The 21,696-nt window shown below is 50.1% G+C and overlaps 1 protein-coding gene across 4 annotated transcripts in view; it reads right to left on the bottom strand.

Moving 5' to 3' along the window:
* CALN1 (calneuron 1) overlaps nucleotides 1–21,696 on the bottom strand; it is a 649,447-nt gene that overhangs the window by 594,422 nt on the left and 33,329 nt on the right. For 2 of the 4 annotated variants that reach the window (XM_078354140.1, XM_035279438.3), the window contains exon 2: nucleotides 16,385–16,628. The exons of 1 other annotated variant lie outside the window; for it this stretch is intronic. In XM_078354140.1, the coding sequence (XP_078210266.1) occupies nucleotides 16,385–16,515 (131 nt within the window). In that variant the 5' untranslated portion in view covers nucleotides 16,516–16,628. The remainder of the gene's footprint in view (nucleotides 1–16,384; nucleotides 16,629–21,696) is intronic. One more of the 4 variants, XM_035279415.3, reaches the window with a different exon arrangement.

Genomic DNA, 21,696 nt, shown 5'->3' with positions numbered 1-21,696 from the left:
CATAGCCAAGGGGAACTAAGAAGACATGACGAGCATACGCACCGTCTCCAGGCACAGAAAGACAAATGCCCCATGATGGCACCAGAGGGTGGGGAGATTCGGGGGATGGGGGTTGGAGAGAGGCTGGTCCGCTAGATGGAGGAATACGTTCTGCGTTCTGCTGCATGGTGGGGGTGACTGTAGGGAACAATAACATGCTGTATATTTCCAAGGAGCTGTTAGGGTGGTGCCAAAGTAATTGCGGGTTTCGCCAGTTACTTCCATGGTGAAATCCGCCATTGCTTTTGCACCAACGTAGCAAAGAAAGGATTTTTTTAAAATGTTCTCACGACAAAGAAATGATAAATGTTTGAAGTGAGGAATATACTCATTACCCTGATTTGATCAATACACGATCCACAGATGTGTAACATTACACTGCAACCCATCAATATGGCGGTTACCGTATTTACGGTAAACTTTTTAAAAAGGGGCACGTCCTTCCACCTTCCCCAGAGGTATTTCCTCCTCCTGTCCTGACATCATCTAGAAGTCTCGGAGAGCGCGGCAAAATGCAAAAGGAGAAAACAACAAGGTACCGTTACATCCTAGAATGAGATCCAAGGGCAGAAAAAGGACATGAAGGGAAAACCCGGGGACATTTGCATAAATCATGGGCCTTAATGAATAATAATGTATCAAAGTGGTTCCTTAACCGCAGCACATGTACCAAACTTAAGTGAAATGCTAGTGGGTGACACTGGGCGTTGGGGATGTGGGAACTCTGTGCTATATTTGCAATGTTTCTGCAAATCCAAAACTTTTCTAAATACATATATAAAGTTTATTTTTTTAAAAATTTAGTCTTATATTGTCTCCCCCATCTGTGGCCTCTCCCCAAAAGATGGCCTAAAAATGCGTACAGAGATCGAGAGCGAAAGCCTGGCGGCTTACTCATTCTGTGTGCCAACCCCACGTATATGACCGCAGGCACTTGCTGGTCTCCAGGGGAATGTGTCTCATCACCCGGTCGCAGGTGTGCAGCTGGGTGGCCTCCAATCCTGGAGTTCAGAACTGGTGCCTTTGGGCTCCTCCTAGTTGGTGTAATGCTTTCGGGATTCCTGGTGTCTGCCCGAGTGTTTGGGCTTCCTCTCAGCTCCGTGTGGCTGCAGATCGCTGGGTCTCTATTTCGCCCTCTGTCTAGACCTGGCCCGGTAAGCTATATCCATCCTCTGTCCGGAAACACCTTGGCATCCAGGACTTCCTTCAGTCACCCCACAGCCATTGACTGAGACTCAGGAAGGCCACCGTGGTGCACTCTCTACTCATTTAACTAGACTTGCACTTGGAGCAGGGGCTCCGTCCAGTGGGCTCCCAAGGTCTCCATGGAGAGGCGTCCCTGGTATTCACATCAAACACCCCTAGGGGCCACTCCCAGAGAGACGGATGCAGGAAATCCTTCCAGTTCTCCTGCTTCTTTCTCATTTCGCCCTTCTCCAGCTTTTGATCAGAAAACAGAAGTTTCCTTTACTTGCGTTTTATAGGCTCCTTCTTTCTGGCTCCATCCTTAAAATTAAGCCTTAAAAGTGTCACAAACATGTTCTTTACACAAGGAAAAGAATTTTTAAGCCTTAGAAGTGTCAGAGGCATCTTCTTCACTCTAGGAAAAGAATTCAAAAAGCTGAGTCTTCCCTGTTAGACTCTACTTTTGCAAGCTTTCGCTGCTCATGAAGCCTGGTGTTTAAGTGTAAACTCTCCCTAAGAAGTCAAATGACTGTTGTCTTGTCCTAGGGTAAAAAGTCTCTTGACTTGAGCTCAGTTGCAGTTAAATAGCAATGGACCTCGCAAAGTGCCTCTAATCCCAGCACTTTGGGAGGCTGAGGTGGGTGGACCACCTGAGGTCAGCAGTGGGAGACCAGCCTGGCCAACATGGAGAAACCCCATCTCTACTAAAAATATAGAATTAGCCAGGTGTGGTGGGGCACACCTGTAATCCCAGCTACTTGGGAGGCTGAGGCAGGAGAATCGCTTGAACCCAGGAGGCGGAGGTTGCAGTGAGCCAAGATCACGCCATTGCACTCCAGCCTGGGCAATAAGAGCGAAATCCCGTCTCAAAAATAAAATAAATAAATAAATAAAAATAAAAGGGAAAATTAACAAGCACTAGTTGGATATTTGCCAAAATATGATTTATTCCCATGGCCTGCTGCTGGGGTAGTACGAGTTCTGTGGGCTGGCTGGGTGGGAGAACAGGCTGGCTAAAGAGGGGTGGGGCCTTTGCCCTGGGAAGGCCTGGAGGAAGGTGCACGGCCTCTAAGGAATAAGGGGGTTGGCCGCCCTTGGGCAGTGAAACGTGGCTGAGAAACTCACCAGCCGGGAGGCCCGAGAATAGAATTCAAGAGGTCCACAAATTTGGATGGGGAAGAATATACCTTTATTTTCGTCATCGCATGAGTGAAACCTGGTATTTTCTTCAATTATGAATGCAAGCCACAAAGCACCACGGAATTAGCAGTGTCTGTGATTCCACTAATATTTTCCTATCATGTTCCCCTTGTCCCCGTTATTCTGAAATGTTGTTTACGCTTACAACAGCACCTCAAAATGACCATTGTTATTACAGCCGCCGACAGCCCTTATTCTTTAACGCAGCCAAGATGCGTGTGTGTTACACCAACACATTCGTTTTCACATTTTTGATACCGTACTTACATATAATACATTTCCTCTGTTGTTACCTCAAGTATTCTATTTCATGCATTTAGTAACATAATTCACAGGCCTCACCAGACTGCCAAAGGGATCCATGCATCAAAAGTACCCCTCAAATATATTTTTTTCTGACTCTAAGAAATTTCTTTGTACGTTGCAATTTTTCCCGACATTGAAATTCTCCAGTTACTCCCCAGCCTTCAGTAAAACCTGATTTATATACATCTGCTGTGTGTTAACGGGGTTGTGGACAATTTAAAGAGGATGAAATAATACAAATTTCGCCCTCCCTACGCACCACGCAACCCCAGAGGCTGGTGACTTGGTAGCAGCTGCATACTGAAAGAAAACGGTAGATCCACAGTGCCAGACGTGGACCCAAAGTGAAGCTGCAGAGGGCTGAGACGGCACCAAGCCCAGTTAGATTAGGAAAATGTTAAGAGAGAAACACTCGGCAAACCTAATAATGACCACAGGTATCCACAGAATGCTCAGATCGCTGGAAGCCCTGTTATCTTGACTTCCCCTAGAATCCTACTTTTCCATGCCACCCAGCAGGAAACTAGAAGATCCCAAAGAGGTATATTGCTAGGAGCAGGCAGCAAACGGACCCAGCATGAAGGGAAAGAAGTGTGACAGTTTAAAAAAAGGTCCCCAACATGGTTTGGCTGCATCATCACCCAAATCTCATCTTGAATTCTAGCTCCTCTAATTCCCATGTGCCATGAAAGGGAGCCAGTGGGAGATAACTGAATCACGGAGGGGAGCTCCCCCATACTATTCTCGAGGTAGTGAATAAGTCTCATGAGATCTGATGGTTTTATAAACAGGACTTCCTCTGTGCAAGCTTTTTTTTTTTTTTTTTTTTGCCTGCCACCATGTAGGACATGCCTTTGACCTTCCCCCATGATTGTGAGCCATGCCCCCCAACCCACATGGAACTGTGAGTCCCTGAACCCTCTTTTTCTTTATAAATTATCCAGTCTCAGGTATGTCTTTATCAGCAGTGTGAAAACAGACGAATACAGTTCCCAAATTCATTGAGCCTCCTCCCATTGAGATGTGGTGTCTACGCCTCCACTCTCTGAATCCAGGAGGGTTTGCACTGCTCTGACCCCCTAGAGGATGGCAGAAGCAATGCTGCTTACAAGGTTAAGTCCTAAAAGGCCAACCAGGTTCATCTGTTTCTCCTGGAAGGCTCACTGAGATGCTCCCTTTTGGGATGCTTTTCTTACAACCCAGATACCAAGCTGTCAGAACACAAGCCACATGGCAAACCATATGCAGATTCCCCCGCTGAGCTAGTCCTTCAACCATCCTATCCAGGCACCAGACATGGAAGTGACCAAATAATGTCAGCCCCCGGCCATCTGTGTTTTTCCAACAGAGGCACCAGACATCCCGGAGCAGAGACAAGCCGTCTCTACAGAACTCCTGACCCCGAGATTCCACGAGTGCAGGACGGTTGTGGATTTGTGCCCCTGAGTTCGAGGTGGTTTATTACAAAGCAGTGGCAACTGGACTAAGAGGAGACGTGAAGTTGAGGAAGAAGAAGCTCCTGTGATGGCCACAGGGTTCATGGACGGAGAGCTGGACAGCGCTCCAATGGGAGAGACGCCGGCCACGTGATTCGTGGACAGAGAGCTGGACAGAGCTCTGATGGGAGAGACGGGGGAAGCGGCACATAGCGAAACTGGACTGAGAGCCAGCTTGTGTCTCTCCAGTGCCCTTTGCACTGTGATGAGTAGAAATGACTTGTACCCAGAGTAGAACTGTTTCATACGGTCTTCTGTTAACAGCAAGACTCTTTAGGGCATGAACTCTACTGACTAATCCCCTCCCTTACCCCACTTTCTCAACAGGAGCAAATGCTCAAATTAAAATTCGGTACAGGTCAGTTGCAGTGGACATGCCTGTAATCCCAGCAGTTTGGGAAGCCAAGGTGGGAGAATCACTTTAGGCCGGGAGTTCAAGGCCAGCCTGGGAAACAGAGCAAGACCCTCGTCTCTAAAAAAAAAAAAAAGTTTTTTTAATTAGCCAGGCATGTTGGCATGCACCCGTAGCCCCAGCTACTGGGGAGGCCGAAGTGGGAGATTTGTTTGAGCCCAGAAGTTCAAGGCTGCAGTGAACTGTGATCTCAGCACTGCACTCCAGCCTGGGCAATGCAGCAAGAGCCTGTCTCTTAAAACACATTAGTACAAACACCAGGAGCGTGTTAGACAAATTCAGTCTGTCTCAGTGCTTCCAAACTTTTCCATGAAAGGGCTTCTAATGAAGGAGAATTACAGGACCATAGCCCCAAACAGCCCAGCCGCAAGCAAGAAACATCTTTAAAGCCCACTAATTTTGTCTTGAAAACCAGCATTCTGTACCATAACATATCAAGTATTTTCTAACCATACAATGTCTTCCACTACCTGTCATGAGGTGAGATGGACCTTGTATTAACATGTACTCTGTTTACCATCAGATGTCAGATGTACTCTGTCCCACAGCTGGGTCCCCTCTGCTGCAAATGCCAAAATAGGTATATAAAATTCTGATGCGTCAAAGCCCTTTTGAAGAAATCAGGTGCCTAGCGGTCGGCCATTTGGCTTATTGACCATAGAATTTTTGTTTGTTTATTTTTTGTTTTTTGAGACAGGTGTCGCTCTGTCGCCCAGACTGGAGTGCAGTGGTGCAGTCTCAGCTCACCGCAATCTCCACCTCCCTGGCTCAAGTGATCCTTCTGCCTCAGCCTCCTGAGTAGCTGGGATTACAGGCGTGAGCCACCATGCCTGGTCTTGGAGCACACTTAAAGAAACATGTGTCAGCATTGACGCTAACCGTCAAGCTGTGGCACATTTTATAAGAAGGACCACATAGGAAATAAACAAATCCCGAGTGAACAGACGTGTTCCAACAGATGAGGTCAGCAAATCCCCAGGAAAAGTGAAGAAAGGACCAAGGCTTCCTAGCTAACATCATCGGTAACATCCACAGGAAGGTGCAGAATTTACACTTTGGACATAGAGAATTTTCGTCATGAAGACGTTTCCCTCGATCCCGCACCGTCTCACTTCCTCAGGGACACAACTCCATTAGCGATCAGCCTCAAGCACTTCCTCTCTGCCGCCGCCTTCCCCTCCACTCTGGCTTCCCCATCCTCAAAAGCCCTTCCCTTAGGTGAACTGGCAATTCTGAGAAGCAATTTGGCAAAACCTAGTGAGAGAACAAATGTACACGTTTTGACCCAGCTGTTTCACTTCTAGAGGATGTGTCTCTAGCTGTGCCTGCTGCACACGTTCATGAAGACGAGCGCTGCTCATACACAGGTGCCCTTTGCGGCACTGCCTGTGAGAACAAAAAACAGCACGACCTGAACAGACACACTACGGGAGGGTTCATACATCGCAGCACAATAGAAAAGCGTGAGTGAAAAAAAGGCCGCGTAGCTGTGTGATCACATTGATATGATACACCGCATGCTTTGATGTATGCATCTTATTTAATTGGAGTGTATGGCACGACTTCAGGCGTACCATGGACTTTTTTTTTTTTGAGACAAGAGTCTCACTATGTTGCCCAGGATGAAGGGCAAGGCTGCCGTCACAGCTCACTGCAGCCTTAAAGTCCTGGACTCAAGCAATTCTCCCACCTCAGCCTGCCGAGTAGCTGGGACTACAAGCGTACTAACGTGCCCAGTTCTTTTTCTTTTTTTTAATTTTTTTTTTTTTTTTTTTGAGACGGAGTTTCGCTCTTGTTACCCAGGCTGGAGTGCAATGGCGCGATCTCGGCTCACCGCAACCTCCGCCTCCTGGGTTCAGGCAATTCTCCTGCCTCAGCCAACCGATTAGCTGGGATTACAGGCACGCACCGCCATGCCCAGCTAATTTTTTGTATTTTTAGTAGAGACGGGGTTTCACCATGTTGACCAGGATGGTCTCGATCTCTTGACCTCATGATCCACCCGCCTCAGCCTCCCAAAGTGCTGGGATTACAGGCGTGAGCCACCGCGCCCAGCCTTCTTTTTTTTAAATTTTTTTAGAGATGGAGTCTCACTAGGCTGCCCAAGCCAGTCTCAAACTCCTGACTCAAGCAATCCTCCAACCTCAGCCTCCCAAAGTGCTGGGATTACAGGCATGAGCCACCAAGCCTGGCCTACATTCTATTGTTGTCTTATAAGTGAATGAATGGTAGACATGGGAACTGCGCACGTGTGTGTGTGTGCACGCGCATGTGTGTGTGACTTGATGTGCCCCTAGGCATGCCCTGAGCTTGTATGTATCCTAACACATAAACTCTAAGACTAACCCACCTCCCCCATGAACCTGTAAACTGCATAAGGAAAGGGATTATTCACCTTCTTATCCCTGGCGTGCAGCACAGAGCCTGGCACGCCAATGGCCTTGAGTGAATAAGGGTATGAGCATTCATGGGACCCAGACTATTATTTGCATTGATCTAAGAACTAGGCATGTCTGCAGGAGAGAAAATAAACACAAACAGGTGGCTTCCAGGCTTTCACAAACATACACACGCCCTCGCTCACACCCAGTGTCCTGGGCTCAAACTGTATTTGGAAAAACTAGGTTCGACAAAGAGAAACCAGTTTCTTTGCTGTGGGGCGTCACTAAGATTTAAATCTGCATCGATATTCTCCAGGGGGCAGACAGAGTGTGCAGTATCATCTGAATTTTACTGACCAGGAAGCACCTTCAGCAGAATATGTATTCACACTGCTGCTCTGAGGAGCATCGACCTGTAACACACCGCGTTAGAAGAATCACAGAGGAAGTCGGCGGACCCTGAGCGAAAGCTGGACTGCACAGAGGCGGGTCCGAGGACCTCCAGGAGGATCAAAGAGTGACGAGGATGAAGAAACCTTCGTCATCGGCTGAGACCCTGTGAAACTCCCATCGGATGGCGGAAACTCAGAAGGAAAAGCTTTGGACGATGGAATGAGAGTGAGCGAAGCATCTGGGCTACCCCAGGGCTGTCGGGGAGGAGCACAGCGGTCAGAATTCCAGGTGCTGCCTGAAAAGCCCCTGATTTGGGAGGTAGAGCCTCCAAACACATTTTTCTGTTAATTCACCAGACACATTTTGATGCCGAGTTAAATTTTGAACTGGCCATTGCTTGGCGTCGCTCCTGCTCTGACAGTAGCTCTTGTTCCCTCCAGAATCTGACCGGCAAACCGGCGGGAGCAGAGGCTACGTTACGTGAGGGAAGATTAAGGAGGAAGAAAGGCCGGGCACGGTGGCTCAGGCCTGTAGTCCCAGCACCTTGGGAGGCCGAGGCGGGCGGATCACTTGAGGTCAGGACTTTGAGACCAGCCTGGTCAACAGGGTGAAACCCTGTTTCTACTAAAAATGAAAAAACTAGCCAAGCATGATGGTGGGCACCCGTAATCCCAGCTGCTCGGGACGCTGAAGAAGGAGGATTGCTTGGACCTGGGAGGCAGAGGTTACAGTGAGCCAACATAGTGCCCCTGCACTCCAGCTTGGGCGACAGAGGGAGACTGTCTCAAAAAAAAAAAAAAAAAAAAGAAAGAAAGAAGAAGAAGGAGGAGGAGGAGGGGGAGGAGGAGAGGGAGGAGGAGGAGGAAATGAAAAGTGGTAAAATAGAGCAACGTAGCAATTTTTTCATGAAGTTTTAAGAAATTGACATAGCTTTCTTTTTAAAGGTGAAAGACATCAGAACAAATCTCTATGCTTGGGGGAAGAAAAAAGACTTTGGAGAATAGGATGGGGGAGGTATGACTGATGGGAGGATACAGTTGTCCCTGAAGACAGCGTGGCAGGAAAGAGACATCCGAGCACATGTGGCAAGCGGTCCTTGGCCCTGCGGAAGGACCATCCTCTACTATAATGAACGGAGAAGGGCAAAGACAGACCTGGCTGTAGGAAAGGTGACAGCCGGGTGGGCAGGGAGTTGAAGATGTTTCTGCCTGCGGTGCTTGTTTTCATGGTGAGTGAGGAGGTGACACCCATCTTAGATGAGTGAGTCGGGGTAGAGATGGTCATGGACACCTGACTGCTAGAACCATGACTCACACTGGGGACCTTGCTGAGGTTGAAGGTTGGAAGTATATAGGATCATCTATCTGTGCTCCATATCCTTGTAGAATCTTTTATTACTATGATTATTCTTTTTAAGACAGGGTCTTGCTGTGTTGCCCAGGCTGGAGCACAGTGGCATGATCATAATTCACTGCGGTCTCAAACTCCTAGGCTCAAGCAATCCTCCTGCCTCAGCCACCCAAGGTGCTGGGATTACAAGCATGAGCCACCACGCCCAGCCCATGTAGGATTTCCTCCTGGAGCACTTCGCTTCCCTAAGCAGATGGAGCAGTGGAACGGCTGTCAAGGAGGATGCCGCAGGGAGGAGTGCCGCAGTGTGAGCTCCCAGGGGGTCCACATTCGAGAGAATGACGAGATCAAGGCTGAGGCCACAGGAGTGAAAGTCAAGAGGAAAGACGGTCACGGGAGCTGAAGTTGAGGCAGCAAGAGGTCAGAGTGTGGCCTGGTCACCCCCACGCTCACTCCCCGATAGAATCAGGACTTGTGGCAGATGTAAGAATGAACAAGCTGCTAGGGAACTCCAGGAGTGTATGGGTGACCAGAAGAAAAGCAGGTGATGGCCGCAAGGAAGAGTTAGGCAGGGAATGTGCTCCTCCGTGGAGCCGAAACTTTCACACAATGTAAGGAACAAGCACACGAAGGTCGACCAGTAGGCTCTTCAAGTGAAGGATCTCACTGCTCCTCCTGGGGGTCTTGGAGGGCACCCCATTCTCTCAGATGCACACACACACATCGCTCCAACCAAAATAGGTCCTCTTTCTAAGTATTAGCATTCCGTATAAGATGTATTTTAGAAGAGATTTTACGAGCACAACGAAACAAAAAAATAAAACACCACTGATCATGCCCAGCCCGTCCATTATAAGCCAAAGATGAGCTCGAGAGCACACGGTGAATTGATGAAGGGACCCACTGCATCCTGCTGGAGTGCCACGTGAGGTGCGCCCTCCCCTAAGACACAGCTTCTGGAGGAAGCCTCCTTTCAGGGCTGATGAGTTCAGCACTGCTGACGTCCAGAAAAGCTGAGCATTGTGAGGAAGGAGGACCACCGGCCAGAGAACGGCCATGATGCAAGTCCTTAGACACCTGTTAGGGACAGAGAGGAGAGGCAAATAAAGATGGCAGTCAAGGAAGAGTCCAGCTGATGACTGCCACCTCGCAAAGAAGGACAGCTCAGTGTCCGGGCAGAAAAGGCTGAGCTCCTTCAGCCTCTCAGTGCGCAGGACCTGCCGTCACAAGGAGGTTTGCGGGTCTTGTTTATGTGTAGACTTTTTACAAGCTATTCGGAGCAGAGGTGGGAGGGAGAACGAGAGAGAGAAAAGCTCCCTTTGAATTGCCATGGCTTTCAGAATCAGCAGTTTAATGAGTCATGCATTCGAAGTCCTCGCTTTGTCTACATGTTTTCATTTCAAAATACTCAAACACTTTGTTTGGAACATGGCTTATTTTTAGATCATATATCAATAGTGCATCCATTTTTCCCCATTTGAGAAAAAGCTTCCTTTGGATGGGGCTGGAGCCGCACCATGGTGGTAGGGTTGTTTACCTCACTGTCATTTGTTGAAGCTACCCGGGCATTGCTACGGTCCCTGCAGACTCTCTTCCAGGTGGCATCATGGATGAGTCAGCTCTAGACCTGGTCAAAAGAGCTGCAGATCTCATAGGCTGGACAAAACGTGAACAAGTGAAAGCTCTCACTGCTCACTTGGGGTCTTGGAGGGCACCCCATTCTCCCAAATGCATACACACACACCTTGCTGCAACTGCAGTGGGTCTTCTGTCTGAGTATCAGCATTCCTCATACGACTATTTTAGAAAAGTTTCTATAAACAAAACAAAAAAATTAAACACCATTGATTATGCCTGACCCTTCCATTATAAGCCAAAGATAAGCTCAAGACCACACAGTGGACTGATGGAGAGACCCACTGCTTCCTCCTGCTGCAGTACCCTCTCAGACCCCCATGCCAAGGAGTCAGCACCTTGACAGGTCAGAAAAAAGGTCAGGGCAGCCGGGCACGGTGGCTCACACCTGTAATCCCAGCACTTTCAGCGGCGAGGCGGGCGGATCACGAGGTCAGGAGTTCGAGACCAGCCTGGCCAACATGGTGAAACCCTTTCTTTACTAAAAATACAAAAATTAGCCAGGCATGGTGATGCGTGACTGTAATCCCAGCTACTCAGGAGGCTGAGGCAGGAGAACTACTTGAACCCAGGATGCAGAGGTTGCAGTGAGCCAAGATCGTACCGCTGCACTCCAGCCTGGGTGACAAAGTGAGACTCTGTCTCAAAAAAAAAAAAGGTCAGGGCTTCCTTACTTCACTCTTGAGAGAAAGGAGTAGAAGACAAGGAGGCCTCCATCTACAGGTCGTCTCCTCCAGATGTATTGAGAGAAGCATGTTGCCACCTTGGCAGAGACAGGAGTGGACCATCTGGGAGGTTCTCCTGCAATGACATAGGCTGACAAACGGGAGGACAGCAGCATGAGAGGGAGGCTGGTTGTGGGAGGGCGCTGTCCGACCTCTCCTGTCCCCACTCTCTGCACAAGGTCCCTCTCTCCATGCTGCACTGCAGTGTTCCCAGCTGGTTTCATCTAACCTATTGCTCTTGTTCCATCAGTCACAATTCACCAAGCTGGGTCTTGTAGGGATCCCCTTCTTTTTTTTTTTTTTTTTTTTTTTTTTTTTGGAGACAGAGTCTTGTTCTGTCGCCAGGCACCAGGCTGGAGTGCAGTGGTGCGATCTCAGTTCACTGCAACCTCCACCTCCCGGATTCAAGCAATTCTCCTGCCTCAGCCTCCCGAGTAGCTGGGACTACAGGCACGTGCCACCATGCTTTTTGTGTTTTTTTAGTAGAGATGGGTTTCACAATGTTGACCAGGATGGTCTCGATCTCTTGACCTCGTGATCCCTCCGCCTCGGCCTCCCAAAGTGCTGGGATTACAGGTGTGAGCCACCGCGCCCGGCCGGATCACCTTCTTAAAAAGCTCCGACTTTGAGCCTTCACAGCAAATACCTTCCCGGCACTTCATGGGGACTGAACTAACTCCAAGAATAAAACATAAATCATAAAGTAGCTCATAATAAAACATAAAGTAGCTCAAGGAACTGGAGTGATCCAGTTTAGACATCCATCTCCTCCGAACCTCATGTTGGGATGGGATCCCCAGTGGTGGAGATGGGGCCTAGTGGCGGGTGTTTGGCTCACGGGGACGGACGCCTCATGAACGCCTTGGCACACTCCCTGCGACAATGAGAGAGTTCTCACTCTGCTAGTTCATGCAAGATCTGGCATCTCTCTCATTCCCTCTCTCTCCGTGTGACAGGCCTGCTCCCCCTCTGCCTCCTGCTGTGACTGGGACCTTCCCGAGGCCCTCAGCAGAAGCAGATCAGACCATGCTTCTCATACAGTCCGCAGAACCATGTGCCAAATAAACCTTTCCTTTATCATTACCCAGCCTCAGGTATTCCTTTATAGCAGCACAAAACGAGCTAACACAGGGGGTGAGGAGGCACCCCGCTTCCCCAGCCGTTCCCTCCTCATCTTCTGTCCACCCCCCGACCCTCCTCCCTTGGGCACGACTGATTGATCAGGAGTGGACAGCAATGAGCTTGCTTCCCAGGGGATCCGGAATTGAGACCACGCTGACCCCTCCATCTGACCGCTGTCAAATGGGTCTCTCTGACAGTGATCATTTTCAGATGGACAGAGAAACCGAAGAAACCGCTTTCTCAGATTTTCCACATCCCTCTCGGTCGTGGCCCAGCTGCACCTCTGCCCACTCCCACGGGAGTCTCCCTGACATGTTTCCCATTTTACTTCTCAGAACTCTCCCGGACTTCTGTCCTGTGCAACCAGTATGGCTCCAGGAGAGGCAAGTGACCTGGAGACAGAAGGCGAGCCGCGCCACGGAGGCTCCTGTCTGCTTTCCAGCTTCGCCTGCGCGCCCACGCTGTGCATACCCTGGGACGCACTGGCGGCTCTTTGAGAGGCCCCTGGTGCTCCTGTTTTTGCTAAGGTGTCAGCGTGCTTCTCTCAGTGCATCTGGAGGAGGTGACCTGTAGGTGGGAACCTCATCTTCTACTCCTTTCTCTCAAGGGTCTCACCATACCCAGACTGTGCTTCATCTGAACCCAAGGATACAAGGCAATGTGAGGACAGAGGCAGAGACGACGTGACTGCTGAACCGAGTGGGGGAACACCTTCCGACCGGCCGTGTTCCCGCTGCCCTCCAGCTCCAGCTCCAGCTCGCTCCCTCCTTTGGCCCCACCTAATCCCCTGCTTTTCAGCTCTCTCCTTCTCTTGGCCCACTGCACAAAGAAACCTTTGAGGAATGTGTAGGCACATCCCGAGGAAGGAATAAGCAGAAGCATGTTCACTGAGAGTGCACACGCGCATGTGTGTGTGTGATGGAAATAAGCCAGGTGTAGACACCCGTGTGTGTGTGTGTGATGGAAATAAGTCAGGAGGTATAGACACCCGTGTGTGTGTGTGTGTGTGTGTGTGATGGAAATAAGCCAGGTGTAGACACCCGTGTGTGTGTGTGTGTGTGTGTGTGTGTGATGGAAATAAGCCAGGTGTAGACACCCGTGTGTGTGTGTGTGTGTGTGTGTGTGTGTATGTATGTGATGGAAATAAGTCAGGAGGTATAGACACCCGTGTGTGTGTGTGTGTGTGTGTGTGTGTATGTGATGGAAATAAGTCAGGAGGTGTAGACACCTGTGTGTGTGTGTGTGTGTGTGTGTGTGTGTGATGGAAATAAGCCAGGAGGTGTAGACACCTGTGTGTGTGTGTGTGTGTGTGTGTGTGTGTGATGGAAATAAGCCAGGAGGTGTAGACACCCGTGTGTGTGTGTGTGTGTGTGATGGAAATAAGCCAGGTGTAGACACCCGTGTGTGTGTGTGTGTGTGTGTGTGATGGAAATAAGCCAGGTGTAGACACCCGTGTGTGTGTGTGTGTGTGTGTGTGTGTGTGTGTGTGATGGAAATAAGCCAGGAGGTGTAGACACCCGTGTGTGTGTGTGTGTGTGTGTGATGGAAATAAGCCAGGTGTAGACACCCGTGTGTGTGTGTGTGTGTGTGTGTGTGATGGAAATAAGCCAGGAGGTGTAGACACCCGTGTGTGTGTGTGTGTGTGTGTGTGTGTATGTGATGGAAATAAGTCAGGAGGTGTAGACACCTATGTGTGTGTGAGTGTGTGTGTGATGGAAATAAGTCAGGAGGTGTAGACATTGTGTGTGTGTGTGTGTGTGTGATGGAAATAAGTCAGGAGGTGTAGACACCTGTGTGTGTGTGTGTGTGTGTGTGATGGAAATAAGTCAGGAGGTGTAGACACCTGTGTGTGTGTGTGTGTGTGATGGAAATAAGTCAGGAGGTGTAGACACCCGTGTATGTGTGTGTGTGTGTGTGTGTGTGTGTGTGTATGTGATGGAAATAAGTCAGGAGGTATAGACACCCGTGTGTGTGTGTGTGTGTGTGTGTGTGTGTGTGTGATGGAAATAAGCCAGGAGGCGTAGACACCCGTGTGTGTGTGATGGAAATAAGTCAGGAGGTGTAGACACCCGTGTGTGTGTGTGTGTGTGTGTGTGTGATGGAAATAAGCCAGGAGGCGTAGACACCCGTGTGTGTGTGATGGAAATAAGTCAGGAGGTGTAGACACCCATGTGTATGTGTGCATGTGTGTGTGTGTGTGTGTGTGTGATGGAAATAAGCCAGGAGGCGTAGACACCCGTGTGTGTGTGATGGAAATAAGTCAGGAGGTGTAGACACCCGTGTGTGTGTGCATGTGTGTGTGTGTGTGTGATGGAAATAAGCCAGGAGGCGTAGACACCCGTGTGTGTGTGATGGAAATAAGTCAGGAGGTGCAGAGATCCTTAGCCCCGGGGTCTAAAGGGAGTTCACGTTTTGCCCCAAAGGAGAAGCCAATGCCTTGGGAGAAACTGACTCCCGGGCCATCGCCGTCCCCCAGAGAGAGGTTACACTAAGCTGCCTGATTCATGCCGCTCGCAGCTCTGGCCAAAAAAAATGCCAAATCCCAAAAATGCAGGAACAAATGGGGAAATATATTTAATGTGACAGTGTGTTGAGCAGAAGATGTGTTTGCCTGGTGTGTGATCTCCTCAGATCTACAGAGGCAGGTACACATCCCCCCCCCCCGCACCAGCTGAGCCTGTCGCCCCATGCAGCCCTCCCAGGACCTACAGGAACGTTTCTCTACCTCAGTCCTTACCTCCTTTTCTCAACAGGCCCCACCCCTTTTCCAGAGGAAGCGACAAGCACCCTTTCATTCATCCCAGGCTGGTGGAAGTCCAACCGTGCCTGCCTTGCGGGGGGACCTCTCCTGGAAGGGATGAGTTGGAATGGGGAGACCATCTCAAGACGTTCTCTGACTCCAGCCGACCTTCCTCGCTCTGAGCCTGCCCTTCAGCATACAGCATTTCCAGCTTCACGTTGTCCTGTTCCAGACCCTTCCTCACAGGCGAGGAGAGCAGCTCCCTGGGTAGGTAAGCGTTCCCTTGGCCAGGAGTCTCACTGGCTCCCGCCCTTAGCTTTCCAGACGTCAGGTTGTGCTGGAGAAGGTTCTGAACAGTCTTGCAGCCCCCTGCTCACGGGAGAAACTGCTGACCGTCAGGAGCCGAAGTCACCAATAATACCTCCGCTTCCTTTTCCTCCCCATAAGCCTAACTCTAAATCCCTGCCCCCACCACATACACTTTCAGCTGCCACTGGAAGCTGGGGGCAGAGCTCTGGTTCTGAACAGCCTTAGGGAGACAGCTTCAGAACATACCCACGTCTAGGACCCGCCATAGACCACTTCCTTCGTGCCAGCATCACACAGATCAAAACTGCCCTCTGTCCCAAACCACACCCAGAGTTGAAACTCCTCTTGAGTCTGTAAAGCCATGATGGTCTCCAAGGAAAAGGAAAAGAGCAAGATCAAAAACCCAGGGAGGCCTGGGGCTTGGTAGCATAGAAATCTCCTCGCCCTGAGCCGATCGCATGAACGACCAGAGAAAGGCAGGGTAGCCTAGTGGTTAGGAACATACTATATATATATATATATATATATATATATATATATATATTTTTTTTTTTTTTTTTTTTTTTTTATTCAGGGAGACTTGGGTAGGAAATCCAGGTTTGCCTCTGCCTGTGTGATCACAGGCAAGTTGCCCAATGTTTGTGTCACTTGTGAGGTGAGATTAATAACACCTTTACGACATTATTTGAGAAGGTTCTGAACCTCATGTCACCACGTGTGAGGTGAGATTAATAACACCCTTACGAAATTATTTGAGAAGGTCCACCTCATGTCACCAAGTGGCAAAATTATTTGAGAGTTGATTGAAATTGTCCATGCAAAGCCCCCATTTTTGTGCTACTGTATAGTCCACACTCGGTAAGTTGTATCTGTCGTTGTTTGCCTGAAAACAAGCATGTCCCTCCCCAAGAGTCAGTTTGCAAACCCATCCCTTTGTCCCCTCCACACATCTCAAATAGGCTCAAGAAAGGGGATAGAATCTCTGTACCCAGCTGAGGCAGCCCCTCCCAGGTGTCCACCTCATAGATCCTCCTCTCCAGCCTGGACACGCAACAGCGGCAAAGGCTCCCCGACCCCACGCCACCCCCTACCTGAGGGCTGCCAAACAATCTAGGTGCTGGGGTTTGGGGGAAGAAGACTTGCCAGGTGGGGAAGTCGGGGGCCTGGCTCCTCGGCGGCTCCTCTCCCCCTCCGAGGACTCCTCCGTCCCCCTTTTTCTCATTCTCGGGCTTCCCCTCTCCGGGTTGCTCTGGCAGCCGCATCGGGGGTCCAGGGCGGTGTTCTCAGAGAGATTTAGGAGCACATCAAAGGAACGTCAGCGAAGGTGCTGAGACTCTGCAAGGAGTTGACAGAAACTTACAGCCTGCACAGTGCTGGGCGATTATTTTTCTCAAAGCCGGCCGCCTAAATAATTCACACCCTCCCTTCTGTGTTTACGCAGGACAATGGTAGAAACACAATCCTGGCACAAGAAATGTAATTACAGTTGTGACAGATGTTCAGTTATTAATCAGGCCTCGATGTCGCCAGAGGTATTGCATAACCAGCCAATAACGGGCTTTTGGAGCCAACCTTCATATTTACAGGCACTTTGCCACTGGCGCTCCCATGGGCATTGCTGGAGTACCAGCAGCGTGGCGAGAGCTACGGCCACCAGCGCGATTGCAGCTTGCAAGGAAGCAAAGCACCTCACCAGCATAATTTGTTTCCTTGCTGCTGAGAGCAGGAAAGCCACAGAAATGAAGTTGGGGGCTGAGCTGGAAATCACCACCTAACGGCGAAGGACCCTTGCCACGCCTCCCAAGCTTGGCGATGCTGTCACAATCCCAGGATAATGTCTCCCTAACTTCCTTAAAGCAGAGTCCCCAAGATGGCATCCCGTCACCAGCTCCAGTGTGGACCTACAGCCCACGCATACGGAGTCTCTAGGTCCCCCTCATGTCACCAAGTGGCAAAATCCTCTTTCCATCTCTCTCTCTGAAATCCAGTTACCGCCTACTTGTCCCTTACAACTCAGCTCAGGTGCCACCTGCTCTGAAAAGCTGCCCTTGACCTGCCTTCTCCCTCGGTCGGGTTAGGGCACCCATCATCCCTGCCTACTTCCACTGTCATTGGTCCACAGTCTTCTCCCCTCCTCTCAGCATTGTGTGGAGAAAACCCCAGGCAGGGAATGTTTCAGACGGGAACTGGTAGTCCAGATGTGGCAATAGTTTTGCGGTGTGGCATTCAGGCCCAGGCAGGGACAACCTTAAAATAACTGGTGCTCAGTAAGCACATTGAACACACATTGAATCAATGTCAGCTCTGTTTGCTTCCATATTGAAATTAAAAACAAACAGCAATGAAGACAAACAAAGCCTCTCCGGAGATGTGAAGTTCAGAGTGTAACTCAAAGACACTGGTGACGAAGCAGCAAGGCCCCGGCCACCACGCAGCAGGTCCCCGTCTCAGAAAGCTGTGCCATGAGGATGTCTGCACATTGCCATGTGCAATGGCTTCTCACGGCAACACGCAGGTGAGTCTCCATTTCCCACTGCTGTGCCCCTGAATGTCGCATACTGGGAAGAGTCCCACCTCCCTCTTTCTGCTCTCTCGATTCTGGTGAGGGGTGCACGCCCATGCCAGGGAAATGGTCTCCTGTCAACACCAGCTCTTAGGAGATCAGGCTCAGAAAATAACTGTAGAAAGCATGAAGGAGGCTTGAAGAGCTGATGTGGACTGTGGACGTTATTGTTGTAGATTATTGTAAATGTGCACACTGTGAGCATTGAAAGTTAGCCTCACTCGGCTCCAGTGACACAGGCTCCTCCCGAAGCCCCGTGTGTAACTCATCTGCCACTGGGGTGAATGAATAAAGGACAGACACATAAACCAAGTGGATGCTTTGTCATTTCCACCTGGACCAGAAACCCCCGCGGCCTTAGCTCAGAGCTGGACCAGATGTCTGGGTGCCCCTGACCTCTGAGGTCTCTGGTTCTCTGAAGGTTGTGGGATGGATTTGAGCCCTCCAGCACACAGGAGTGATGAAATGGGACAGGAAGGGTGTTATGTCCTGTGATTGGGCTGGATCTGAAGGACACATTAGAGAGAGTGTCTCAAAGCAAAAAGCCATGTCTCGCCAAACAGCACGTGTGCAACGCATCCACGCAACAGCACTTGGCCTAAACACACGCATGCACACACACATGCACACATACATGCATGCACACATCCACACATGCACACACACACATCCACACATGCACACACACACACATCCACACATCCACACACACACGCACACACATCCACACATGCACACACACACAAACAGCACTGGTCTTCAGATGTGTGCTCACAGACCAGCCTGTGTCACTCATAGCCTAGGGGTGATCTTAGGCCCACCTAGCATGGCTGGGGAGGCCTCAGGAAACTTACAACTGTGGCAGAAGGCAAAGGGGAAACAGGCCTGTCTTCACGCGCCTGTTTCCTGAGACATATGCCCAGGAGCACTCACCCCCACACCCACATGGCTCCCACGCAACTTCACACAGCTGCACACTCTGTCCCCATCAGCACGCACCCGTATGCCGCTGCCTTACACATGCCTATGACTCATATATTCACACACACTACAACACCCACGTCCCCACACACGCCGCGCCCACACACGCGCACACGCACGCACGCACATGCTGACACTCCTGGAGACCTCTCCAGTTAGCTCGTTAAGTTAAACAGGAGAAACAAGCGTGTCATCACAGTAGAAATGAAAAAAAAAAAAAAAAGACATTTTATTTTCAAATATGCTTTTAGTTGCCATGGCAGTCCCAGCACCGTGAAAGTTGTGATTGGTGGTAAATGCGTGTTTCAAAAAGCAGCAATTAGCCCCCCATGTGCAGAAAGTTCTGTATCTGTTGAGTCCCCTCTCCTGCCGGGTCCCTCCAGGCACCGTGGACATCAGAGCAGGGCACCCAGATGAGAACCGCCGGGAGCTCTCTGCAAGGGTGTTCCAGGCTGATGGTCACCGGGCTTCTGAGCCCAATCCACTTAATGACTTGGAACCTGCCCACGGCTCAACAGGCGCACAGCTCTGAAGGTGGCAGATCCCCGTAAGGAACAATCGCTCCTGCTGCTCAGCCGGCCTCTGGTGCCCTCACTGCAGCACAAAGGATGTGCCAGAGAAACACAGAACCAGGGGACCCAAAATGGAGCTGGCCCCTGTAGCCAGAGCCATCTCTCCAGAATCCCCCTCTCCCAGTCACAGCTGCCTGCTGCCATGATAACGGGGGAAGCCAAGCTGCCCTGCACAAGCCAGACTGACCACCCACGACCAACCAATGAAGCACCCCGAGTTGGTATCCACATAGAAGACAGACCTGCCTCTTCCCCCCATTTAACTGGAAGCTTCTCCAACACAGGCACCTCCTGAGTCCCCGTGGCCTTATGCATCTTGGGACCCAAGGTGCATTTCCTGATGAGTTTCCTTGTCCCAAAATTAACTGGTTACCTCATTTCCTGATGCGATTCTCCAGCGCGACTACGTTCCAGAATTTGTCCCCGAAGTCCATTTGCTAATTGCCTTTGTAACCGTCATCTGGAAGGTCAGCTGGGAGGAGCTGCATTTTTCAGCCCCCGTGTTGAAGTTAGAGCTTTGGCTAATCCCTAGACCCACATGAGGGTCCTTGTGAGCTTTTGTTTTCTTCCTTTTTTTTTTTTTTTTTTTTGTGAGACAGAGTCTTGTTCTGTTGCCCAGCCTGGAGTGCAGCGGTGCAATCCCTGCTCACTCCAGCCTTCGCCTCCCAAGTTCAAGCCATTCTCCTGCCTCAGCCTCCAAGTAACTCGGATTACAGGGGCACACCACCACACCTAGCTAATTTTTATATTTTTAGTAGAAACGGCTTTCACTATGTTGGCCAGGCTGGTCTCAAACTTCTGACCTCAAGTGATCCGCCCGCCTCAGCCTCCCAAAGTGCTGGGATTACAGGCATGAGCCACTGCACCCGGCCCCGTGTCAGCTTTTCATTCCAATAGGTGACCTACCCACTTCCTTTGCACTGAAAATATCCCTGAACACAGACCAGTCACTCTTTTGGGGCTCAGACCAGTAGGAGGCGCTCTTATCCACCCAAAAAGTGATTCAGCCTTGGGTCTACCCTTTGAGTTCTCCATCACCTGCATCCCTTTTACCAACCCATAATATTCAGAGAATGGCGCAGTGATGTGGTGAAGAACATCACTAATCAAATTAGACCATGCAGTTCAAATCCTGGCTCTGTCACTTAGGGGCTGTGTGACCTTGGGCCAGTTACTTAACCTCTCTGGGCTTCAGTTTCCTGATCTGCAAAATGGACCTGATAAAAACAGCACCTACCTTTTAGAGCTATTGTGACGTGTTAGGCACAGAGCAGGTGCTACATACACCAGCTACCTGGTGTGCTTTGGATTTGTGTCCCCACCCAAATCTCACGTGAAATTATAACCCTCAGTGTTGGAGGTGGGGCCTGGTACGAGTGATTGGATCACAGGGCAGATTTTTCCCACTTTCGTGCTGTTCTTGTGATAGAGTTCTCATGAGATCTGGCTAAGTGTGTGGTGCACACGTTCTCACTCATAAGTGGGTGCTGAAGAATGAGAACACACAGACACAGGGAGGGGAACATCACACACCAGGGCCTGGGGTCGGGGGGCCGGGGGAGGAGTAGCAGTGGGTGGGGGGATCGGGGAAGAATAGTATTAGGTTAAATACCAAAGGTAGATGACAGGGCAATGGATGCAGCAAACCACCAGGGCACGTGTATACCTATGCAACAAACCTGCACGGTCTGCACGTGGGCCCCAGCCGAGGAAGGGAGGAATATGGATACAGCCTGAGCGGACCGGCCCCTCATTTCGGCCTCTGTGGCTTTCAGCAAGCAATCTGGCGCATGGGTTACAAGGAGACTCGGCTGGCCAGTCTTTCATGGATTTCATCCCTTTTGAAGTGTCTAAAATTCCCGACACCGGGAGCAGGATTGAGCTGAAAAGCTAATGTGTATGAATGGAGGGAATGAGCCTGCATTGTCCATGGGCGTAAATAGTTCACGAGGGTTAAATGGTTTTATTTAGCCTCTGGGAGTCCCAGGGAACAGTGGTTCCCAGACTGTTATCCGAAGACTCAGTTCGGAGTCACCAAGGAACGCTCCCTCCGTGTTAACCATGTTGGGCATCAGGTTAGAGTCTTTTGCATCTCGTGGTCTCTGCTAGATGTTACGATTGTTGAGGGCCATGTTATAACCCTAATTTTCTTCCCCTGTGATGCTTGATAATGGGTTTGCATGTGGTCCTTTCTGCTGAAACTCTGCAACAATGCACCACATTCAACCCACAAGTAAAATTTAGTTTTGTTGTAACTGAATATGATTGTTGTCTGAAGATGTCTTTT

This window comes from Callithrix jacchus, chromosome 2 (assembly GCF_049354715.1).
Source record: "Callithrix jacchus isolate 240 chromosome 2, calJac240_pri, whole genome shotgun sequence".
In the NCBI taxonomy this organism is placed as follows: Eukaryota; Metazoa; Chordata; class Mammalia; order Primates; family Cebidae; genus Callithrix; species Callithrix jacchus.
Note: the sequence above shows the minus strand (reverse complement) of the source record. Positions and strands in the feature narration are given on the sequence as shown.